Source organism: Natrix helvetica (assembly GCF_964273705.1).
Source record: "Natrix helvetica genome assembly, chromosome: 1".
NCBI classification, from domain to species: Eukaryota; Metazoa; Chordata; class Lepidosauria; order Squamata; family Natricidae; genus Natrix; species Natrix helvetica.
In genome coordinates this window covers 210757166-210781996 of record NC_138548.1, presented here as the reverse complement: position 1 = coordinate 210781996, position 24831 = coordinate 210757166, and the positions used below count along the sequence as shown (strand labels likewise).

Sequence of the window (24831 nt, the reverse complement as noted above, 5' to 3'; positions counted from 1 at the left end):
TATTTATGAAATTGGTGAGAAAAATAGACACTTTCACACCCAAGAATTCTAGGAAATTATAAGAAGCAGAAAACTGAAAATATTGCAATGAACTCAAAGATAATAACTACTTGGTTCAGGGGTGGGTTCCAGCAGAAACTACTGCTGGTTCGCTCGTGTGCCTGCCGTATACCTGCGCACGCTTGATGCATGCTATGCACGCATGCACATTGCAATAAAATTGTTCTGTGCATGCACAGAACTGAAAAATAAGATGGCAGCGCCTACAGCGCCACCTGGAGAACCAGTCCAGGGGTATGTCATGCCTGAGTCACTGCCGGTTCCAGCGACCCAGGCTGCGAAACCACTACCTGTTCGGCCGAATCAGGCCAAACCGGTAGGAACCCATCACTGACTTAGTTCTTCTACCCTGTTTCCCCCAAAATAAGACCTCCCCAGATAAAAAGTCCAATCAGGTTTTTTAGCACATGCACTAAAATAAGCCTTTCCTCCAAAATAAGCCCTCCCCAAAAATATTGCAACATAGCAGCCACCATGAGGTGACCATGCTTGCCGCCTCCTGCACCTCAAAAATAATAAGACCTCCCCAAAAATAAAGCCAAGTGCTTATTTTGGGGGTCAAAAGAAAATAAGACCCTGTCTTGTTTTCGGGAAAACATGGTATGGCTTAACTGAATCCTGGTCCATTTTCATTTACAACCACAATCCTTTGCTTAATCTGCTAAGATTATAATCATTTTCTTCTGTATTTTTTTCTTCTATCCTTGATAGAAGCAGCCACCAAAATCACAAAATCTGCACCCTGAGCACTCAGCCATCTCAGGGTGCTGGATGTAGAAAAAGAGAAACAACGTAGGGCATATGGATAATTCCCTCAGGATATTAAAGGAAAAACTGGGATAGAATGACAAAAGACACAAAACATAAAAAAATCAGAAAAGATATCAAACAGGCAAGAATTTCCCATTCATAAGCCGCAAGTGGAATGGCAATCACAGATTCAGCAGCAACCTCTTATTTTTAAAATGAAAAATACCAGGTGTCATGGCTAGAGATACTACAGATGCATTTAAAATCAATGAAGGGTATTTACAGGCAAATCTCAATTTACAAGCATTTGTTTAATAACCAAAGTTACAATAGCACTTATGACCAGTTCTCACACACTTATGACTGTTGCAGTATCCCCATACTCACATTATCAAACTCTGGGTGCTTGGCAACCAGCATGTATTTACGATGGCTGCGGCATCCCACCATCCCAGGGTCTTGAGATTATCATTTGTAATCTTCCTAAGGAGCTTCTGATAAGCAAAAACAATGGGGGAAACCACATTTATTTAATTACCTCATGATTCACTTAACAACTATTGGGATCTGCTTAACAAACATGGCAAAAAGGTTGTAAAATGAGACCCAACCCATTTAACAATTGCCTTGTTTAGCAACAGAAATTTTGGGCTTGGTTGTGGTTGGATATCAACAATATATGTACCTGTATTCTGAACATGCTAAGAGAAACTACTGAAACCTTGTAGTTCTGGAATATTCTGTTTAAAAAGTGACCAGCTGGATGCTTCCGAGTGCATAAACTTGGTTCTCATATTTCTAAGTGGAAAATTTATAAATATTTGTTTGTTTTTCTTTGCAATCTAATGTTACAGTAACTGATATCCCAAAACACCCAATTTAAAAACTATATTTAGCTATTATGGTTGAATACTCATTTTAAGGCCATTTAAACAACAAAGGTCATCACATCTCCCTATCCTAAATTCTTTAAAGAATTATCTGCTGGGTAAAGAAATAGTACAGCATAAGTCAATAGGCTCATTCCTCATAAGTCAATTTAAGTTGCACACTCCATTCTGAGTCTAATATATGAGTAATGACAGAATCTAATTTACTGTTAATAGATATTATGATGACAAAAACGGAGCAAGAAACAATTACAAACGTGAACTGGAAATCCTATACTGTACTGTATGAGATTCTGATGTATGTGACAGCTATGGACACCCCTTGTGGTACTGCGTAAAATACTGCTTACAATTTTCTCATTTTGCACAATGAGGGCTAGAAACCTGAACAAGACAGTTAGAAACTGAAGAAACAAAGAGTACCAGCTGTCCAAATCCAAAGTTAAGTCTTCTAAACTGGAAAAGATTTAAGTTACTGTTTAAGATATAGGTAGGTAGGTAGGTAGGTACGTAGGTAGGTAGGTAGATAGGTAGGTAGGTAGATAGAGATCCATTTGTATTCCTAGTTTAAGGCTGATTCACTCAAACATTAATTTCTCTATTAAACACATACTGAAAGAAATGGCAAATTACTTATATTGTGTTGAAATAATGCAAGAGTTATGGTTACATTAGGCATACTGGGCAGAAATTAAGGCAATTTGGATAAAGCCTTGAGAACATTTGACTAAATATAAAGAAGGAAACAAAAGGGAAAGGAGACAACTAAAATATATATAAAAAAAGAAAAAATGCAAGAGACACATTTGTGGCTTGCTAAACTGGCACAAGTTACAGTTATATTATCTGTTTCTGTTAGCTAAAGTTTTAACTTTCCTAGTCAACCTGTGCCTTGTTGGTATCATTTCAAAGACATTTCATTATCAGATTTCTCAATGTCTTCAACAAAGACAGATCTTCTAATGTACCGCCTTCACTGGAAAACTTGGGATACATTCAGATTTGTATCTGCCTTTAAAATAGTTCACGTTGAACAATTTAGAAAAACCAAACATCATCACAAGAAATGTTTTGTGACATTTCATATTATGTCACAAACCGTTTAGCTATGCTGAGCTGTATAGCACAGTCGGCACAGAAAACGTTTCATGACATTTTGTATTAGGTTATAAACTTCTTTGAAATAATGTTTAGACCACAGAAATGTTTTATAAAATTTGTTAAATTTCAATTCCACAAGAGTTATGGGCCCCGGGTTGTAAATTAACTAAGGCACCGGAGTTCAAAACGTTTTGTCTCACTATGCACTTTCCCGCCCATTTCAAGATTCAAGGAATCGAAGTTGTAGTAGCACATAGATTTAAAAAAAACTTATTCTCTGTATTAATGAGGGACAAAATACAGCACAATAATACATCCCCATAATAACATCCCAATAATACATTAAATAATACATTTAAAATACCACACTGTCAGGAAAAGAGCTGATCTGAAAATAACATCAATGTAAAAAAAAACCATGTGGCTAGATATAATTTTGAGGTTCTGGCAGTGGAGGTGCAAACTACAATTATGCTAGTGAGTGCTGACCTGTGCCCCACTCACTTGCATTTTGCTAGAGAATCACCCCAGTAGAGAGACAAACGCTTTTGTCCCAATCATGGACCAATTAAAACAACTAGAGGAGAGCATCTATGTTAAAGCAGTAGTAGATTAAGAGCTGCCTAACTTAAGTCAGAAGCCACTACACTGAGTAGAGGAAGACAAATGTAGCTCTCCATCTTTCTGGTCTGTTCTTCTTCACCCTATCTCTGAGATTTTCTGCAGCATGAACAATTCTCCTCATGGTTGCCAAGCTACGGATATTCCTCCTCTTCCCCCACCCCCATCCCCTGTGGGCTGTGGCTACTTCTCTTCTGCCTTAAAAGCAATCATCATATTTGACTGCAGGAATATTGAAGAAACCCACTGCAGGGAAAGTAGTAGTCACATTTCATATCCTGCGGCAATAGGGAACAGCAAGAGACAGCCAGGCCACAGTATGGAGAGCATTCGGTGCAGGGAGGGAGAATCGGTGGTACTCCAGGTCTTGCTGAACTCACATCATTAGCTGTGTTGGCTGGAATTATTGGGAGAATGAATTTAGCTATTCTGGGAGATCCAACAGTTCCCTGTGGATAATTGTTCTGGGTTGAATACAGTAATCCTCTTTGTGTATTAGTGTTTCAGTTAAGCTGTTAATTACTGGCCACACACTTTGAGTCTTTGCAATTTCCTGTCAAATTTGCTGGAGGATTTATGTCTTCCAGGTCTCTTGAATGCACAGTGTAGGTAGTCCTCGACATACGATCACAATAATCCAAATAATCACAATAATCGATCACAATAATCCAAATAAACCACAATCCTCGACATACGATCACAATAATCCAAATAAACCAAACCAAACCAAACCAATGGAGCCCAAAATGTCTTGACATTCGGTCAGTGAGTTTTGCCCCATTTTACGACCTTTCTTGCCACAGTTGTTAAGTGAATCACTGCAGTCGGTAAGTTAGTAACACAGTGGTTAAGTGAATCTGGCTTCCCCATTGATTTTGCTTGTCAAGAGGTTGCAAAAGGTGATCACATGACCTTGGGACATGGCAACGGTCATAAGTATGAACCTGTTGCCAAGCACCTGAATTTTGATCACATGATCACAGGGATGCTACAAAGGTCATAAGTGTGGGAAATGGCCATAAGTCACTTTTTTCAGTGCTGTTGTAACTTTGAACGGTCACCAAATGAACTGCTGTAAATTGAGGACTACTTGTATTCAAATATTTTCTGAGGTTTTACTACAAATAGCTAGTATATAAATTGAAACAAATAATACTATCAAAGGACAGCAAAGCTAATTTAGGATGGCATGTCATTTACATCATGAAATCACACATTTCTAAAACAAGGCAATTGTCGAACAAGTTTATCAGAACAATTTAGAAATAAGAAGGAACTGAACTGTCAACCATAGACATCTGAAGTGACTTCAGCAAGACTTCTCCTTCATTCCTTTCCATTCCTTTCTAATCTAGTGTTTACTTGGTGGTTCAGATAAACAGCCAATAACCTAAATTGTAAACTAAATTTTAAATTGCATAAAATCTCTTTAATCAACATGTACATTCCTGCAAGAAATGTATGTCTATAAAATCAAAATATTATGGGATATGTGCTAAATGCCTAAATAGCAACAGAAGGCATGGGAGTAGCATTCACAGAGACTGTCATCAGTCTAGTTTAATTACTGGGAGGGAGGGGAACTTAGAATATAGAATCTTGGAAAGTAAATCACCAGATTATTAAATTGAATGGCTCTTCTGTCAGAGTAAGACAGAAACAACACTCTGTTCGTTGCATGTTTCCTTGTGTGTGCTCTTTTTCTTCATCGGCACCAATAGTTCTTGTTCTAGCTAGGGAGCACGCAGACGGACATATGGAGGCGAGCCAGGACTTCAAGATACTAACAATTTTAATGCTAACAGGTTGTCAAACGTGGCACTTCAAAATACGCGCACCTCAGCTAACCGGCAACAGCTGAGCCCTGTTTGACAGCTCTTTATATATACCGGCTGTCAAACAGGTAACCAATCAGGAGCGAGGACAGCGCCCCCTAGTCAACAGACCAGAGGGAAAACTATGGAATGTAGCACTCCTTCACACCTAGAATGTGCATGCATAATTTTCCAAGTAGCCAGGGTGCCGCCGGACCCGCCCTGACCTTCTCAGTGTGCTTTTGGCACCCGTAGTAGGTAGTTGGCTCATCGGAGCTTCTGGATTAACTGGAGACTGTGCCATCTTGTTTTCCGACGACACCTTCGACAATTCAGAATTCGGCAATGCTGGAATGTCACTGGGAAGAACAGGTAAGGCCATGGTTGGATTCCCTATGGTAGTGTTGAACCTCTCAGGGGAAGAAGAGCAAGATTGTAAATTCTGTTCGCTAGTCTTGGCTGGGGTTGTATGCAAGCTTAGCTGGCGCGGTTGCTGCGCCGCCATGTTTGGGATAACTTGCCTAGCCCTTAATTGATTAATATGGCATTTCCAAACTCTTCCATCCTCTATCTTTACTATGTAAGAGCATGGCCCTGTGATTTGTTTAACTATGCCTGGCAACCATAGGGGATGGCCAGTATAATTTCTGGCGTAGATTGGTGCTTCCAAGGTGAACCCCCTAAGCTTGCTATGAGAGTCCAAGAGCCTTTCAGGGGTATACTCTGGTGGAGGCGGTCCAAAGTGGTTCTTATTCGTCTACCCATTAACAACTCAGCCGGGCTTTTGTTGGTCGTGGTGTATGGGATGGCATGCTGCCACAATACGTATTTGTCAATGTCGGAGGAAAGGAGCAGACGTAGCAATGGCATGACGTGCGATCTCGGAGCTCCGAGGTTGCAGTCAATATTTTTGCTGCTGGACGGTCCATCTGGACCTAAACCATCCTGAAGAGACGGTGAAAGGGAAGAGTACATCTTGCTGATCTCAGGGACATTGCAAAGTCCCTGATTGATCCAAGAGAATCTCTTCTAGCCGGCAACAAAAAGCACAGCCTCAAGCTGCTGAAGTCGGGACAGCTCTGCAATGGGAGGAAAGCGGAAAGAGAAAGAGTGTCCATCTGATGAGGAAATTTTATTTTTATAAAAGACTGCCCAAAAAAGATTGAAGTAAAATGTAGTAAAGAAAAGGAAATAAGTGGCAGAAATAGCATAATTGGACAGTGTGTGATCTTTTTTTAAAAAAATTTTCTATCGATGGAACTTTTGCGAATATTTATTACTTTTTAAAGTGAAAGTCTTGCATTTTCTTCTATTTCTTTTTTTTATCTATGGATTAAATTTTTTCCTTTACTTCTACAATATTGGTTGGGATGGATTTTTTCTTTTGATTTGGTTTCATTTAAGAACTTTATTTCTTCTAAGCCTGAAACATAAAGAAGATTTAAAAAGTATATAAAGAGGGTGGTAACCTGAGAGGGAAGAGAAGTTACACTTCCACTTGGAGGTTGAGACCTGGAAACATTGCTTTTTCTATTTTCCCTTTGATCATTTTGACCTTGCACTTCAAAGGCTTCAGCTTGTTTATAAAGAAGGGCATGGATTGTTTACGCAGGTGCCCTTTGGATGTTTGTTGCTAGCTAGAAAGAAGTGAAAACAAAGATTTGTTTTTAAACCAGAGTGGCTGTGTTTATTAATTGGAAGGATGACACAAATTCAAAAAGAAACCATAACATTGCAACAGGTTATGTCTGGAATTCAAAGATTATTAGAAACAACAGAGAGAATTGAGAACAGATGGGAAAATATTGAAAATATAATTTTTTATGTGGAAAAACCTGATGGAAAAATGGAAGATACTCAGTAAATAGAAGATATTCAGCAAATGGAAAAAGTGGAGGCTGGAGTCCTAAAAACCCAGGAGGAAAATGAAAATGAACAAAGAGCCAAGATAACCATGGATATTGACAGTGAACTGAGTATGATTGGAGATGGAAAGAGTGGAATAAGGAAAGGGAAGATAGATGGAAAGGTGTTTTACTACAGATTTCAAGATATAGAAGAAGAAAAAAGAGAAGAATGGATGGATTTAAGGAGAGAAATTTTTATCAAAACATTACTGATAACCAAAGATAAACTGATTAAGGAAGCTGATGGAGGGTTTTGAGATTTTACAAGATATGTAATAAACAACAAGTTGCGAAGAGAAGTCCAAACAAATTTGATTAAGGAAATAACCGGAAGACCAATTCCACAAATGGCAAAAGAAATAGGACTGCACTATTACTGGAAAGACACAGGTTGAGATATGAAAATTAATAATAAAACACTAGTTAAATTTAATTAATATTAGAGCTTTATGTTAAAAATGTAGTGATAATGATAAAGTTAGGTAAATAATTGATAAGAATAACAATGTACACATATATATTGGTTTGACAAGAAGAAATTTGGTATAAATTTTTAAAAGATGAAAAAGGGAAAAAGTAAATTAAACATAGTCAAACTATCGCTAAATAAATGACTGATAATGATAATAATGTAATAATTTGTATTGATATGATAAATGGGAAAATTGGGTATAAATTGTATACAATGATTAAGAAAAGAGGTTTAAAAATTTTGTCAAAATTAGAGCATTAGGTTAAAAATGTTGTGTTAATGGATAAAGTTAGATAAAGGATAACAATGTATATATATGTATTGGTTTGATAAGAGGAAACTTGGTAAATATTTTAAATGGTGAAAAAAGGGGAAAAAGTAAGTTAAACAGTCAAACTATCATTAAATAAATGACTGATAATGATAACAATGTAATAATTTGTATTGATAGGATAAAAGGGAAATTGGATATACATTGTAAACAATGATTAAGAAAAGAGGTTTATTTTTTTTGCTATTAAATATAATTAATTTTTTATTTTGAATGTGTTATAAAGGTATAATGTGATTAGATGATATTGAAAATAGATAAGGGAATGCCACTATGTGGTTTTGTTTTAAATTTTGGAATGCTTGTTATAAAGGGACGTTAAAACAACTCTAGTCATATGAAGGATGAGGTATGATGATAACAATATATATAAGTATATGTGATGTAAAATAGATACTTTGATATGAATCAGAGGTGATGACTGTGGAAGATTTGCACAAAAACTCTTTGTAACCAATTGACACACTTTCTACAATTTGTAATGGAGGATGATTTTGTTTGTTTTTTACTCAAAAAATAAAAAAAATTGGGAGGGGGAAAGTATTTGTCAATGTCCTCCTGCCAGTTTATGGGGCCAAACCTTGCTAAAGCCTCCTTGGTTGTGCGGACTGCTCGTTCCACCAGGCCATTTGCTGCGGCGTTGAAAGGGTCTACAAAAGCGTGGCGGATCCCCAAGTGGGCAAGGAAAGTGGCCATTAGGGAGGCTGTAAATTGGGGCCCATTATCAGACACAATCAAGTCAGGCAACCCATGGGTAGCAAACAACTGCCTTAATACTCGGATAACGGCCGGGGCTGTGGCCGTAGGCATTCATTAAACTTACTTCGACCCACTTTGAAAATGCGTCAACAATTACAAGGAAAGTCTGGCATTTAAAGGGGCCAGCTAGGTTCATATATACCCGGGACCAAGGAGACCTTGGCTGTTCCTAGTTTTGGATCAGGGCCCTGGAAAACGCTGGCCAGGATTCTTGGCAAGGGGGGCAACCAGAAACCCACTGTGCGATGTCCTGGTCCATGCCAGGCCATCAGGCATAGCTTCGGCCCAGGGATTTCATCCTGACTATGCCTGGATGACCCTCATGTAAAGTGGTTAGCACAGAGTCTCGAAGGGAGGCCGGAATGACCACCCTGCTGCCCCATAGGAGGCACACTTGTTGAGATGAAAGTTCATTTTGACAGAGTGCAAATGGGCGTAATTCGGTGCTGAGCGGACCCATCAGCCATCCTCTCATTGTCCACCCCAATACCTTAGATAGCAGTTTGTCCCGGGCAGTGTGTTTAGCTACATCAGCCATGGTGATTGGCATTTGCATGTCATCAATTAGCAAAACTGTGGAGGCTGATGCTGGGTCCTCAACTGCGATGGGCAACGGGCATCTGCTCAAAGCATCGGCGTGGCAAATATGTTTTCCTGGCTTGTAATGTAATGTATAGTTATATACTGCCAGGAAAACAGTCCATCTGGTGAAATGTGAAGACAGAATTTGCGGAGTTTGTCTGTCCACAGCAATGATGACTAATAATGGTTTGTGGTCAGTCACTAAATGGAAGTGGCGGCCGTAAAGATAGGCATAAAAACATTTCACTCCTGCCACTATAGCCAACGCTTTGCAATCGAGTTGGCTATAATTCCTTTCTGGTGAGGAGAGAGTGCGAGAGAAAAATGCAACTGGAGCTTCTAGTCCTGATGGCAGTCTGTGGCTCAGGACTACGCCAACCCCATAAGGGGAAGCATCACATGCCAACACTAAAGGTAGAGACTCATTGTATTGCAGGAGGACACTGTTAGAAGTGAGATTTTTTACAGCTTGAAAAGCTGCGGCTTCCTGCTTTCCCCATGCCCATTTTACTGATTGATCTAGTAAACAGTGTAGGGATTCTACCAGCAATGCCTTATGCGGCAGGAAAATGTTATAAAAAATTAAGAGCCCTAGAAAAGCTTGTAGCTCAGCTTTAGTGGACGGCGTCGGAGCTTGTTGTATAGCTTGCACTTTGTCAGGGGTAGGATGGATTCCCTTCGTGTCGACTAAAAATCTCAGAAATTCGACCTGAGGCACTGCGATCTGGCATTTGGTTATCTTTAACTTCAAGCCGACGTCTCTGAACCAGTGAAGTACGGTATGGAGGCAGGACAGTAGGTCAACTAGGGACCGTGCCGATACCAGGACGTTGTCAAAATAAGGGACGACGGCTGATATGCCCTGCAATAACCTCTCCATGAGATTTTGAAAAAGTCCAGGAGTCACACTGACTCCAAACTGGAGTTGGTGGCACTTGAACGCGCCCCTATGCGTGACAATAGTCTGGGCCTCAGCAGTTGCCTCATCTACAGGCAACTGCTGATACGCCTGTGCTAGGTCCAATTTAGCGAAAATGGTCCCCTGCCCCAGAAAATGCAGCAAATGCTGCACCACGGGGACATGGTATGTGTCTGTTGCAACGCCCTGTTCAAAGTGCACTTAAAATCAGCGCATATGCACACAGATCCATCACTCTTAATCGGGGTCACAATAGGCATTTCCCAATGGGCGTGATCAATAGGTTCTAGTACACCTTCAGCCAGTAACTTATCTATTTCCGCATCAACTTATCTATTTCCACGAAAGGCACTCTGCGCAGCTTAAGACGCCGCGGAGGAACCTGGGGATCTAGATTAAAGGAAATTGGGGTGCCAGTGTACCTACCTAACCCTTCCCCAAAAACCTCTGGGAACTCTTTAGTCAACATATCTAGATATGGATTACATTGGATCTGGCCAATTCCAGTCACCCTCAAACTCAGGGCTTCAAACCACTCCAACCCTAATAGGCTTGGTCGTGGTCCTTCAACTATAATTAAAGGTAACTTCCTGCAAAACTGTTTAAACTGCACCCTACAAAAATATTTGCCTAAAACCGGAATGGGATTCCCCTGGAAATCCCTTAGGTTTAACAGGCATGGTCTCAACCTTGTCTGGACCAAATTAGACATGAGTCTTTTAGCAGTCGTCCAAGAAACTATGGAGACAGCGGATCCTGTGTCCACCTCCATAGGGCAGGACTGCCGCTCCAATTTGACTGTTATTAAAAAAAATTCCCCTTGGACTATAGGTGATCTGGTCAACTTCAGTCTCCTCCCTGCCCTCATTGACAGAGAGACAGGATTCTCTTTTCCTGAGAGTAGACCCCTTAGTGAATTTGGAGGGCTTTCTGTAATATTGGCTAGGGCTGGACGAGGTGTCCTCTAAAGCACTAGTGCAAGGAGCAGCTGCCCTGCAGACCTTGGCTAAATGGCCGTGTTTCCCACAATGGAGGCAGATTGTTTTTTTAAAACGGCACTCTGCTCTATCATGTTTACCTCTCCACCCAGGGCAATTATTGGTGGCAATTTGGGGCTTACCCTGCTGACCTCTGGCCTGCTCTGCCTTCAACCGGTGGACCTATTATTGTATTATTGCATTATTATTGTATTATTGTATTATATTATTGTATTGTATTATTGTATTGTATTATTGTACCTCTTCGTCCTCAGTAACTGACTCTTCAGGGCTGACATCTTCATAATGCACCTCAAGCACTTTTCCCGCGAATTGAGACTTGGAAGACCTTTGAATTTCTTCTGTCAAGTGCGTTGACAGTTCCATTACTCTGGCCTTGTCTAGCGCGGTCTGTAGATCTAATTCAGGTTTGGCCAGGAGGTGGCGTTGTATACGGAGGTCTCACAATTTGGTCCAGAAGGACATCATCTAAATCTCTGAAATTATAATGTAAAGCAGCGGCCCTTAAAGCAGCCACATACTCATTAATTGTTTCTCCTTCACGCTGGCTTCTTCTATGAAAGGCATGCCGGCGAGCTGTGTGAGATGATGTTGGAGCGTAATGATTCCTTAGTTTCGCCATTAAAACATCCCATGAAGCAGTGTGTACGAATTGGGGAGCCACTAGCGTCCTCGCAATATTAAACATCTCTGTGCCACACAAATTTAGAAAACATGACTTTTTTCAGTTTTCAGATAGCCCGGTGTAATCGTTGGCTTCTAAAAAACATTCAAATTGGGAAATATATGAGTCCCAGGTCTCTGTGGCCCCGTTAAAAACTGCTAACGTGTTCATTGAAGCCATGCTGAGGTAACTTGTTGGCTCAGTTGATAATCAGACCGCAGTCCTTGTAGGTTTTGTGACTTCACTCAACCTCTCGTCGAGTGATTTCTTTGAGGGAATTCAGCTCTCGTGACTCAGCTTTGTGATAGTAACTATTATCAGCTCTGCCTGGGCTCCACCTCAGCATGCCATCCTTGTTCTAATTTTCTAGCTACGGACATATGGAGGCGAGCCAGGACTTCAAAATGCTAACAGTTTTAATGCTAACAGGTTGCCAAATGCGCCACTTCACAATATGCGTGCCTCAGCTAACCGGCAACAGCTGAGCCCTGTTTGACAGCTCTTTATATATATCGGCTGTCAAACAGGTAACCAATCAGGAGTGAGGACAGTGCCCCCTAGTCAACGGACCAGAGGGAAAACTATAGAACATAGCAGTTCTGTTATCTATTCAGAGTCTTAATTTACAACTTGTTAGAGGCCTGCCTGTTTAAGAATGTCAAAAAGAATTAATGCCTGTAACAATCTTCATATTATGATCCTTCCTGACTCGACATTCCACAACCCCTGTGTCAAAGTCAGGAATGAAAGCCTTTTCCAGAATCCTATTCCCTTAATCTAGGCCCAAATCCTTCCTAAATATTCTGGATTTTGTTTACCGTATTTTTCGGAGTATAAGACGCACCAAAGTACAAGACGCACCAAGGTTTTTATGAGGGAATTTTTTTAAAAAAGTAGGTAGGTAGATAGAGGGATAGAGAAGGAGAGAAAGAGAGAGAAAAACAGTAGGTAGGTGGGGGGGGTAGAGAGAGTGTAGGTAGGTAGGTAGAGGGATAGAGAGAGAGAAATAGAAAGAAATAGAGGGAGAAATACAGTAGGTGGGGGGGAGAGAGAGTGTAGGTAGGTAGGTAGAGGGATAGAGAGAGAGAAATAGAAAGAAATAGAGGGAGAAATACAGTAGGTGGGGGGGGAGGGAGTAAGGTTGGTAGGTAGAGGGATAGAGAGAGAGAAATAGAAAGAAATAGAGGGAGAAATACAGTAGATAGGTGGGGGGGAAGAGAGAGTAGGTAGGTTGGTAGGTAGAGGGACACAGAGAGAGAAATAGAGAGAGAGAAATGCAATAGATAGGTAGGGAGAGAGAAAGAGAGTAGGTAGGTACATAGGTAGAGAGAGGGGGGGAGAGAGAAATACAGTAGATAGGTGGGAGGGGGAGAGAGTAGGTAGGTAGGTAGAGGACGAGAGAGAAAGAGCGAGAGAGAGAGAGAGAAATACAGTAGGTAGGTAGGGAGAGAGAGAGTAGGTAGGTAGATGTTTCCAGGTGTATTTATCCATGTGCTGGAGAAGGAAATCACTGACAATCTGCAGCACCTAAGACTTTGTTTTTGCTGGCACAGCACTTGATCAATGTAGCCTTATGGAGGCTTATAGAGTGCTGCTGGGGGTTGGGGGGGCAAGAAACGGTGTGTTTTTGCTCATTTCTGCCCTCCCTGGCCCCCAGGAGCTCTCTAAAAGCTTCCTAGAGGCTATGCACAGCCATTTGGGCGGGGCTTCGGGAGGCAAAATATGCTGTATTCAGTGTATAAGACGCACCCAGATTTTCAGCCTCTTTTTTGAGGAAAAAAGGTGCGTCTTATACTCCGAAAAATACGGGTATATTGTATTACACTTCTGCTTTATTTAAGGGGCATTTGGGGTGCTCAAGGAAGGGGTCGCACCTGTAGTGGAGGGGGTAGCCTTTTTACAGTTGTTGATTTACCTTTGGACCTCACCTGGCACTGTCATCTGTGGTTCTAAGTAGCTTTAAGAGGTACAGGGGGCACATGGGTCAAGCCAAATGAGGGAGCCAATGGGCCTTTGACTCTGTGAGATACAAGATTGGTCTATTACAGCATGGGAAGAATGACCCTGGCAAATTGACAGGCCCACCAGGCATTGTGGAGCACTAACAGCACAATGACACACTTAGGCAATCTGATCTTCTACTGCAACAAAAGAGGTCTCCAGTTGTATGTTCTCCATGTCGTGCTGGATTAAAGTCCCTTCTACCAAGAGAGTGGGACTTCCCCTGTACAACAGCTGTGAAACTAAAGACTCCATCAGCCACAGGATTCTGTTGTGCAATTCATCTTCCTCTACAACTCATCTGAAAATCATCTTAACCCAAACCTAATTCATTGGGGCCTTTCAGCAATGGGGGAGTAGCAAAGCAACAGGTGGAGATGACCACTGGCAGTTGTAGTCACAAACCTGCGTATGATTGGCCCTTGCACCAGTGGTCATTCATCTCAGGACCAGGGCCACAAAGATGCCTGGCAGGACTTCTAGGATAGCACTGCCCACCCACACATGAGGGAGAGGGTTGAAAAAAAGGTCACTACACATTGCCTGCCTCACAACATCTGGCTAGTTAACCGTGGCTACCAAATCATCTATTTAGTGGTCAAGAATCAAGAAAGATGAATAAAAGAAAACTCATTTTTGAAACTTGGAATATCCATTCCTTGCTGGATACAGACAAATTATCATATCCCAAAAGATGAACATCACTCATAGCAGCCAAATTTTGTCTTTAATAAAGAAAAACAGAGTTGGAAGGGACCTTGGAGGCCTTCTAATCCAACCCTCTACTGAAGCAGAGACCCTAGACCATTTCAGACAAATGGTTGTCCAATCTCTTCTTAAAAACCTCCAACATCCACAACTTCCAAAGGCAAGCCTTTCCACCGATTAATTGTTCTAACCGTCCAGGAAATTTCTGCTTAGTTCTAGGTTGCTTCTCTCCTTGATTAGTTTTCATACGTTGCTTCTTTACCTGCTTCAGGTGCTTTAGAGAATAGTTTCAACCACCCCACTTCTTTGTGGCAGCCCCTCAGATATTGGAACACTGCTATCATGTCACCCCTAGTCCTTCTTTCCATGAAACTAGACGTACCTAAGTCCTGCAACCGTTCTTCATATGTTTTAGCCTCCTGTCCCCTAATCATCTTTGTTGCTCTTCGCTGTATTTTTTTTCTAGAGCCTCAACTTCTTTTTTATATAACACTCTATAACACTGACATTGCTGCACTCAGTGAGACCAGGCTGGCAGATGAAAGTACAGTACATTACGGGAAGAAGCAAAAATGGACAATACATTCTTTTGGAATTGGAAACCACAGACTGACAACAGGACTCAGGGAGTAGCTTTTGCAATCAAAACTGCTGTGCTGAAACACATCTCTACTCTACCCAGTGGAATAAATGAACACATTATGAAGTTCCGATTTTTTCTTATCAAGTCACGCTATATCACCATTGTCAACACCAATTCTCACAAGTCCAGATGAAGGCAAGGAAAATTTCTATGAGGACCTGGACCAGACTGTTGAGATAACTCTGGCAAGTGATAGGTGTGTCCTTCTGGATGATGGAGTCCTCTGGAAACATGAAATGGAAAAGCTAAGCAGCAATGACCTGTAAGTCAACAACACAATATTCACACTTGCAATGTTCAATACAAAATGAAAACCCTACACTGGCACCTATTTGACTATGTCATAGGTTGTCAGCATCATTTTAAGAACATCACAATCACTCATGCCATGTAAGGTGCTAAGTGCTGGACAGATTATAGGCTGGGCCAGTCAGTCCTCAGTTTGAACTTTTATTTTATTATTTTATTTATATTCCCACCTTTATTATTGTTTATACATAACACCTGGCAAACATATCTAATACTCCTTCCTTCTCCTATTTTCCCCACTACAACAACCCTGTGAAGTGAGTTTGGTTGAGAGAGACAGTGATTGCCAAGTCACCCAGCCATTTTTTAATGCCTAAAGCGGGACTAGAACTCATAATTTCTTGATTCCAAGGCCAGTACATTGAACATTAGACCAAATTGCCCCCTTTATGTCATAAACAACCAAAGACTGCCAGAAAGTCATTCAACATTGGCAGACTACAAAGCCCATACCTAATCCAATGACTTCTGTGATACCTTTATTGTGGTTTTCTATATAAATAAGGGAAGCAAATCAGACTATGGAAACCATGGAGATATCTCACTGCTGTCCATTACAGGCAAGATGTTTGACTCAATTCTCCTGAACAGACTTATCACTGTCTTGAAAAGGAACCTCCCAGAGGCATGGTGGCCTTCAGCCAGAAAGGAGCACAGCAGACATGGTATTTGTTGCGAGGCAAGTCCGGGAGAAGTGCATTGAGCAGAACAAGCCTCTTTACTTGGTCTTCACTGACCTTACAAAGGCATCTGAAATTGTAAATAAGGAGGCTCTCTGGATCATCCTGAGATATTATGGTATGGAAGCTCAGATAAATTGTGAAGTTGATTCAGCTACTCCACAACAGAATGACAAAACATATTTTTTACAACAATAATACATCAACTACATTTGCCATTTCCAATGGGGTAAAACAGAATGCTAGCCTCCGTCCTATTCAGTATGTTCTTCACTTTCATGGTGTCACTTGCTATGCAGGAGGGAGCGTACATGACAGGCGTGGGTTCTGGCAGGCACTACTGCCGGTTTGCTTGTGTGTGTGCTTTGCATGCGTGCTTGATGTGCACGCATGCTCAGTGCAATTTAAATTATTCTGCACATGCGCGCAGAACCCCCCAAAAGATGGCGCCACCTGGAGAACCATTTTGGGTGTGTGGCAAGCCTGGGTCACTGCCGGTTCCAGTGACCCAGGCTGCCAAACCACTACCGGTTCAGCCGAACTGGTCCAAACCAGTAGGAACCCACCACTGGTACATGATGACCTTTGTTTCTTGAATGCTTAGCTTGTAGAACAAAAAAAAATCATTGTTGACAACAGCTGACTGGTAAATATAAATAGCTCCAAATGCTTGGGAAGCATCATCTTGAGCAATAGGTCTTTGGACAAAGAAATGGACTCTTGGATCAGCCAGGCCAGCCAGGCATCAGGGCAGCTGCGTACTAGCATGCTCAATTAACACAACAGCCATGTCTCCACACAGTGAAAGTCTATAAAGCTGTGGTTATCCTTTCTTTCCTAGATGAATGCAAGTCCTTGATTCTGTACCATAGTCCAAAAACTGAAGAAATTCCACATGGTCTCTGCACTCCATCCTTGGCATTTATTAGCAAGACTGTATTTCTCACTTGGAGATATTACATAGTGTAGAGTTCATCAGCACTGAGTTCCTGATTAGAACCCAGATCAGATTGGGGCGGGGGGGGGCAGGAATGGGACATGTCATCAGAATGTATGCTTGCCAGTTGGGATCGACAACCCACACGCTACAAAAATGCTGTGAAAGAAATCCTATGTCACTGTGACATCCAGCCAGAAGCTAGAAACAACTACAGAACTACTGACAGAACCCAATAGCAAGCCCTGTTCTATGAAGCTTCCACCAATTTTGAAGATAGGTGCTGCCAAAAACAGATTGGAAACTGTGAATGGAGTCACAGAATAACACACAGAGATACTACAACAATGGATTTTCAGTGCTCCCATTGTGTAGACTGTGCTTCCTGGGACTGAGGAATCATTTCTGCTTCCACAGATGAACTACATAACAGCTTATCTTCTTCAAACTTGGACTACCATATTAAACTATGCAGGAGGTTATTTCCTCTGTTACATTTCCATTCTAATTCAATAACAAAGCTATCTCTCTTCCACAATACAGACTATGGCCAATTAGAGAACAGGTCTGTCTTGTAAGTTTCAAAACTAGTAGCTCTAAGTATATTTATATACACCTTTTTATAGTAAAAAAAAATAGCATCAGAAGTGCACATACAGCTTCACGGTTAGCTTCACTCAGAAATAAGGATGCTACATTATGCAGGATGTTCTCACTAGGAAAATTAATCTTAGTTCCCTTTTGTTAAGATGGGAATGTTCATCTATTTTAGAAGATTACTTTGACAATGAGCAAAATATGCAACCTAAGCAGAGGTGGGTTCTTATCGGTTCGGTCCGGTTTGGCCGAACCGGTAGTGGCATCCTGGCCTGGGTCGCAGAACTGGCAGTGACCCAGGCTGGACACGCCTATGAACTGGTTCCCTGGTTGCCATCGTCGCCATCTCTTTTTTTAGTTCTGCGCATGGGCAGAACAATTTCTATTAAACTGTGCATGCACACACAGCGTGCATTCAGCACATGCACACGAAGCACGCACACAAGCGAACCGGTAGTAACGCAGGCCAAAACCCACCCCTGAACCTAAGATAATAGGTAGCCTGTCCCTTAGTAAAAGTATTTCATATAATAGCTAACAACTACAATAACAAGTTCCCTTTTGTTAAGATGGGAATGTTCATCTATTTTAGAAGATTACTTTGACAATGAGCTATTAATAACAATGAAAGTTATTGTAGTTGTTAGCTATTAGCAACATAAAATCCCACACAAAATGCAGTGAGTAGCCTGGCTTTCTCCTTGGACAACATGGAAACCTGGCAGGCTGTTTCAGAAGGGACAAAGTTAATAGAATGACCACGTATTAATACAATATTTGGTTAAAAATTGGAGGGCCCAATATTGGTGAACACCTGTACAACAGGGTTTTTTAGGGGCACAATCTCTTGTAGCAGTTTATACTATGGTGAAGGAATAGTATATGGGTTCCATTTAAAATCCAGTAATTATTATTAAATATGAATTTCAATACACAAATTAGAATAGGGAAATTTAGGAAAGTTGTCTCCCCTTTCATTTTCACAGTGAACCGTCCATTTATGTTACAACTCAGTTGGTTTTTACAAGGTAGATTTTTATATTTGCTAAGCATGTGTTTCCATGCCAGAAACCACTTAGCAGGTTAGTAAATCATTCTGAAGGTTATGATGATGATTTAGAAAATAGATTACCTGCTTAGCATCATCACAGAACAATAAACTCTTGCAGAAAATAGCTCATTGGAAATGCAAGTCCTTACCAGCAGAGAGCAAAGCCACCTGCTTACTCTGGAGGATAATCTCAACCACAAAAGATTGAAAATAGTCCCTCTAACCCTTTTTGAGTAGAGTAGAAGTCGGGAGATACAGAATACCAGGCAGCTGGCAAGAAACTATACACCCAAGCGGTATGCAAAGATTGAGAGTAACAGGCCAGCAGGCATGCTGCTTCTGGTTGAGGTGCAGAGATGGAAAAACTTGATTTTCTGTGAGAACTGCTTGTCACACTCCATATTGTGCAGTATAGTGTTGCTGCTGTTTTCCTATGAGGGTGTTGAGAGAACGGATAAAGCAGCATTTTTAACATGTAGGATAACTCTCATCTATAGAGATGCAGAATGTAATGAAATCAATAAGATCATTTATTATCACAACAGGTTTCCAATCTACATTCTACCCAAATATTTACAAATTCAGATTTTCTCTAATGGGGAGGATGGCCTTTGTTTTATAACTAAGCATTATATATAAAACGAGGGGAAAAAATCCCATTACCTGGGGTTTTTTTTTATACAAAGTGAAGTTCATTTTATTGGATTTAAATGGTACCTTTCTATTCACTTCTCCAACCTTGCTGTTTCCTAGAACAGTAAAGTCCAAACGTAAGAAGTCGCAGCAATAGCCATTTTGGCTGGGGAATTCTGGGAATTGAAGTTGTGTATCCTGAGGATGCCCAAGTTGGCGGAAAAGTGAATCTAAAGGCTGTTCTGTATCTTCATTGCCACAAAGAAGGTACATTTATAAAAAAATATGATATTAACTGGAAATGATCGGAAATTAATTGGAAATGAAGTATATTTGTTTTTCTTGCATTCTGAAATTTACATGAGCGAGGAAGGTTGTTTTTATAAAAGTGGTTTTACAGTGGTATCATCCTATTCACAGAATGATTTATCCAGAGGGATTTGCACATTGTCTATACTTTCTGACTTTTGTTTTTGTTCTATCAGTATTTTTATCTTTCAAATAACTTCAGTCTAAAAGTTAGTTTGTTCCTTAGTCCTGTTTATGCTATTTTTTATCCCTGTTGCTAGTTTTACGCCGTATTCTGATGCTGTTTTTTTTATTCTGCTTTGAATATTTTACCATTTTAGGGGTTTCTAAAAACTACAACAGAATTTTCTATTTCCATGTGGTACAATATAGAAATATCGTGACTAAACAAAATAAGCATATTAAACATTATTATTTTTTTTTAAAAAGAGAGTTGTTCTACAAATGCCTAGGCTGCTTCTGTCTATTTATTTATATATCAAACTTAGAAAATTGCCTATCTCCCCACAGAGGGATTCTGGGCAGTGCATAAGTAAAATCTAAAAACATAAAAACTAAATATTATATCAGAAGATAAAAGTAGTTAAAATTCAAAAGGGGGGGAGAGGGCCTTCTTACCATCTCCCATGAAGTTCCTTCTCCACTTTTTAAGATAAGGCGAAAGTGAATTATGACCCATGTCAGGAGAGAGAAGAGAAGAATGAATGATGGGACTTGGTAAAAAGTAAATAAGGAAGAAGTACTGGGGCAGTTCTTCCTTTTGCTGATTCTGCTAGTAAGAATGTCCATTTTCTAAGTTGTACCACACATCCTTTTAAATTCCCTTTTACAACCCACCCCCCACCCCATGGAATATTTGTACCAGAAAGTTCCACAAACTTGAATAGTTCCAAAGACTAAAATATTCCAAACATAGATGAATCATAGTGCTTGAGGTTCCTGCCAAGTCCAAGAGCAGACCTGGATTCTCCAGATCAGCCTTCCCTCAGGAAATAGTCTCCAGTTGTTTTTTCAATATCACCCCAACCAGCTCTTCCATTATTTATGATGGTGAAGAAGATGATAGGTTTAGAATCTGCCTCAACTGGATATTAACCAGGACAGAGAAACTTATGTACATGTTGTAGCCTAGTCTTTTACAACGGTATCAAGACATTTTTCAATGATGCAAGTGTTCTGACCTAGGCTTCCCCAAAAAGCACGAGGCAGAGCCCTGGTCCTGACAAAACCCCTTTTATTAAACAAGCATTAATTCCTCTCATTCACATTCAGCAAGGCCTGGCAAACAGTCTTTCAAAGGAATATTTATGAGTACAGATCTTATCTGTCTTGGAAAGCTGCCAGGTAAATATTTTCCAAATGAGGTGCTGTACAAGGAAAGACTGGGCACAGAGTCTCTGAGATTCATGGACAGATCTTCACACTCCTGAAATGAATCTAATGACCGAACGAATGAATTGTTTCCTGCAAAAGCCCACTCCCCTTTCACTCCTCTTTTATTTCCTATGGGAGGGGCCAATCACCTTCCACCTGTGACTTTACTCCTAAATCTACCCTGATTTCTGAGTTGTTCTTTTCTTCGGGCAGCTCTGTGCATGTGCACACTGGGAACAGACTCTAGCTGTTCCTCTGCCTCACTGCTGTCTAGCTCCATAGGCACCTGATCACTGCCAGATGGCCTCAGCCCTGTTTCTGCCTCCGATGCACAGCCCTCGTCCAAGCCTTCTCCAGCCTCCAGGATTGGCCCATGCTCCTCCCCAACCTTCTCACTGTCTGACTCTGCTGCCAGCTCCGCTGGCTGCTGGCAGGCCACAACAGCAAAGTTATCCTTAATTCTTCCCTTTTTCTGTGGGACCGAACTGATGAAATGGTTCATATGGTAAAGTGATGTTGTCAAGGGGAGGGGTTGGTGTGGTTAGCTATCTTTAGATTATTATTATTCTAGGTTGTATTGGTACACAGCAAAGCATGACATGTGGTTTGTTTTACATCTATTGAATAATAGAGAATAATACTTTCACCATTTTGTGGTGATCAGTTGCTTGTATTTTGCAATACGATTTGTGGAAAATATTTGTGTTTCAGAAAGACGGTTCATGCATTGCACACAGTTTATTTCTATTTTATAGCGAGATATAATAATAGCAACAAAAAAAAGGTATATAGTCATGAAGGCTCCTTAGAACATGTTCAAAAGCAGCAGAGTTTTAACCATTTTTACCAGGACTAGAGGATTATAAAAGATAGGAGAATAATTTTCCCAGAGTATTTCAGGAGAAGAAAGCTACAGCTAAACAGACTTGTTTTCCTTGATGTGTAACAAAATCAATTATGAACATAAGCTCTTTCCAGCTGGAAATTAGTTCGGCATCAATGGGGAAAAAACCAGCAAATCAAATAATAAATACATCATCACTATTGCTCATTCCAAGTGTCCTGGAGTGGATAGATACTGATTGCAAAATCAGTGGCTTTACCTGTTGCCCAGGCAAAGGAGACCCCCCCCCCAACCCTTTGGATGCCATGTGCAATCACAACTGGAAAGAGCAGTAAAGGGCAGAAGATCAAGATGATGGCAGCATCAAAATGAGGATGTAACCTAGAATTGGATCCAGGAATGGCCTAGAGCTGAACACAAAGGAAGGGAGTGGTACCTAGGAAGGAAGGCTTCTAGTCATTGCTCTGAGTGATGACCAAGCAACTGAGCCCAGGCATCCTGCTGCCTGCTCTCTCTGCAGTGGAATTCATGTGGTTTTCTTCCAAAGGAAGAAGAATGGAGTTGTCTTTTAGGAAAGGGGGTGGGGAAAAACCCTGCCCAACTTCAACTGCCTAAATGAATCCATCTTTTAATAAGCCAGTCTTAACTGATCTGGTAATAACTGGGCTAGAGCTTAAGCAATTTCGAATAGTTTGACTGTAGTTCAAAATGAACAGACAACTGTAGTACAGGCTTTATAAAGAAAGAAACGACACGAATTGTGAACACAGGCCCATCGTGTTCAGGAGCTCCACTGAAAATCTCTGCTGAACCCACCAACTGGAATGACTTTGCAGTGCAGCAGGACCAAATCAAAAAGGCTTTTTTACATGCCAGCCTTTTCCAAGCCAAGGCAAGAGAAAACAACTTGACATCCAAGTGGAACATAAATTGGCGATCACAGACCTTAATTTGCCAATGCAATAGGAAAGCAGTCAGGCCATGCTGATTGATAACTTTCTCTGCTGCAAGGGAATAGGAGAGATCCTGGAAGCATAAATTCATGTGCAGTAAGTAGACTATTTGGGAGTTTGAATACTCCCATAAACCACGAGAAGCTGGGTCACCTTGGGTGGAACCAGATTAATTTTAATTTAATATCTATTAGTTGTGGCCAGTGGATGAACCCTAAGTTATAGTTTATGAAGACTGTTGACGTAGATTATTTATCTGCTGGCTGGCTGGCTGCAAAGTGACAACTAGCTACTTCTTGAACATACACACTTTTTACTCCCACAATTCTAATCAGCTACGTATAAAATAATGGCTTGCGGCATTGTGGTTATGAGAATGGGGGTTTAAACATAATTGTTCAGCATGGTAACAGCATATCTGTTTCTACTCCAAGCAAAATCAATCATGACTCCTCCCCATAGAGGGTATATTTAGCTCCCGAAATAGCCAAACAATAAAGGACAAAAACCCAGAATTATAATAAAAAGAAACAAACACAGAGACTCCAAGGACAAGCTTCAGGGGCGTTGTCAAGACATGTGTAAACAATCTGCAGACTATTTAGCAAGCACCTGCATAATTTGTATTCTTATACTTATGAATGAAACTGAACATGGAGTATTATGGAGGTGGATAGGATGCAGTGGCAATTGCCAGAAAAATCACAAATTGCTAATGTTGGCAAATCAAATTAGACATCAACTTTTCATCTTTGAGCAAATACTCTGTAGATAAGGATGTGGAGGAGAAAGAGCAGCATAATTTAAAGTTGAACTGACATATTAATTTTAAGGTTCGGAAAGAGAAGAAAATACAGGACTTGCAAAGAAATTTGACGGAGAGAAACCACCATTGCATTTGCTATGAATTTTGGTTTTGTTTCCCATCTAATTCTAAGAGGTTCCTTTATTTTTTCCCCCAGGAGTCAAACGAATAGCTAGTAGCCACACCCAGTGGCTTCAAGGATGCAAACACAAATAAAAACCTCACAGCATCTTCCTACCATTATCAATTTTCCCTTGGACAGATGAAGATGCACCTTTGTTTAATGCTGATACCTTTTAAGCTAGCAGAAAGATAGAAAATATTCCACCTGGATGGCTCTTTAGCACACAAAAGAGCTGAATTTAAGTGTAAATGTAAATTCGGCTGGTTTTAAGAGCAACTGGCGCTTGTACCCAAGGGCAATCTGCCATCCAGAACAGGCCTTGCTAAGAGGATCAAGAAGTGAGAGAGCCTTTCGTTTCTGAAGCATTTCCAGACAGATGTATGTATTTCTCTCACCTCCAGTATTTGCTTACCCCAATGATGACCGTGTCATCGCCCTGGAAAACCGGGATGAATTTATCTCCCCGTATGATCTCCGACTGATTCAAGGGCCGGAACCTACAGAGCACCTTGATGCTGCATTCATTGAGTTCGGTAGTCATGCTGGCTGGGCAATGGGGCTTTGTCCTGGTGTGCAGCTTTTGTAGCTAGAAGGAGCGAAGAGCAGCAGGAGATGCAATTCCCAAGCAAAATGGGAGACAGGCAAAAGCAGGTTGCACACGGGCACTCTCCACTCTCGAAGGAAGGATCGCAAAGGGGAAATCTTTCCTAGATTGTCACCCCACAGCAGCAGAGCAGTTGGCTCTCTCAGCTGGGCTGGTAAGTCTTCCGTGCCTATGGTACCCTGGGATGCTACTTGCAGTGCCTGTATCCCCCTCCTCCTGCTGCAGGAATCGGCAGCATCAGCATCAGGCAAAGGGTTGGGCTGTAGCTCAGGGTTAATACTTTTAAGGTGGAACAGCCCCAGTGCCTTAAGGTGGACATGATTTTTTTTTTTAAAAAAAAAAGAACTGCACCTTCCAGCTAGTCAATTCACTTGATGTTCCAGTTGGTAGC

At 40.9% G+C, this 24831-nt stretch overlaps 1 protein-coding gene across 3 annotated transcripts in view; it reads right to left on the bottom strand.

The window, feature by feature from the left end:
* Window positions 1-24630, bottom strand: part of KIF5A (kinesin family member 5A) — a 77696-nt gene extending 53066 nt beyond the window's left edge. For all 3 annotated transcript variants that reach the window (XM_081939624.1, XM_081939626.1, XM_081939625.1), the window contains exon 1: window positions 24249-24630. In XM_081939624.1, the coding sequence (XP_081795750.1) occupies window positions 24249-24377 (129 nt within the window). In that variant the 5' untranslated portion in view covers window positions 24378-24630. The remainder of the gene's footprint in view (window positions 1-24248) is intronic.
* Between the last annotated feature and the right edge of the window lie 201 nt (window positions 24631-24831).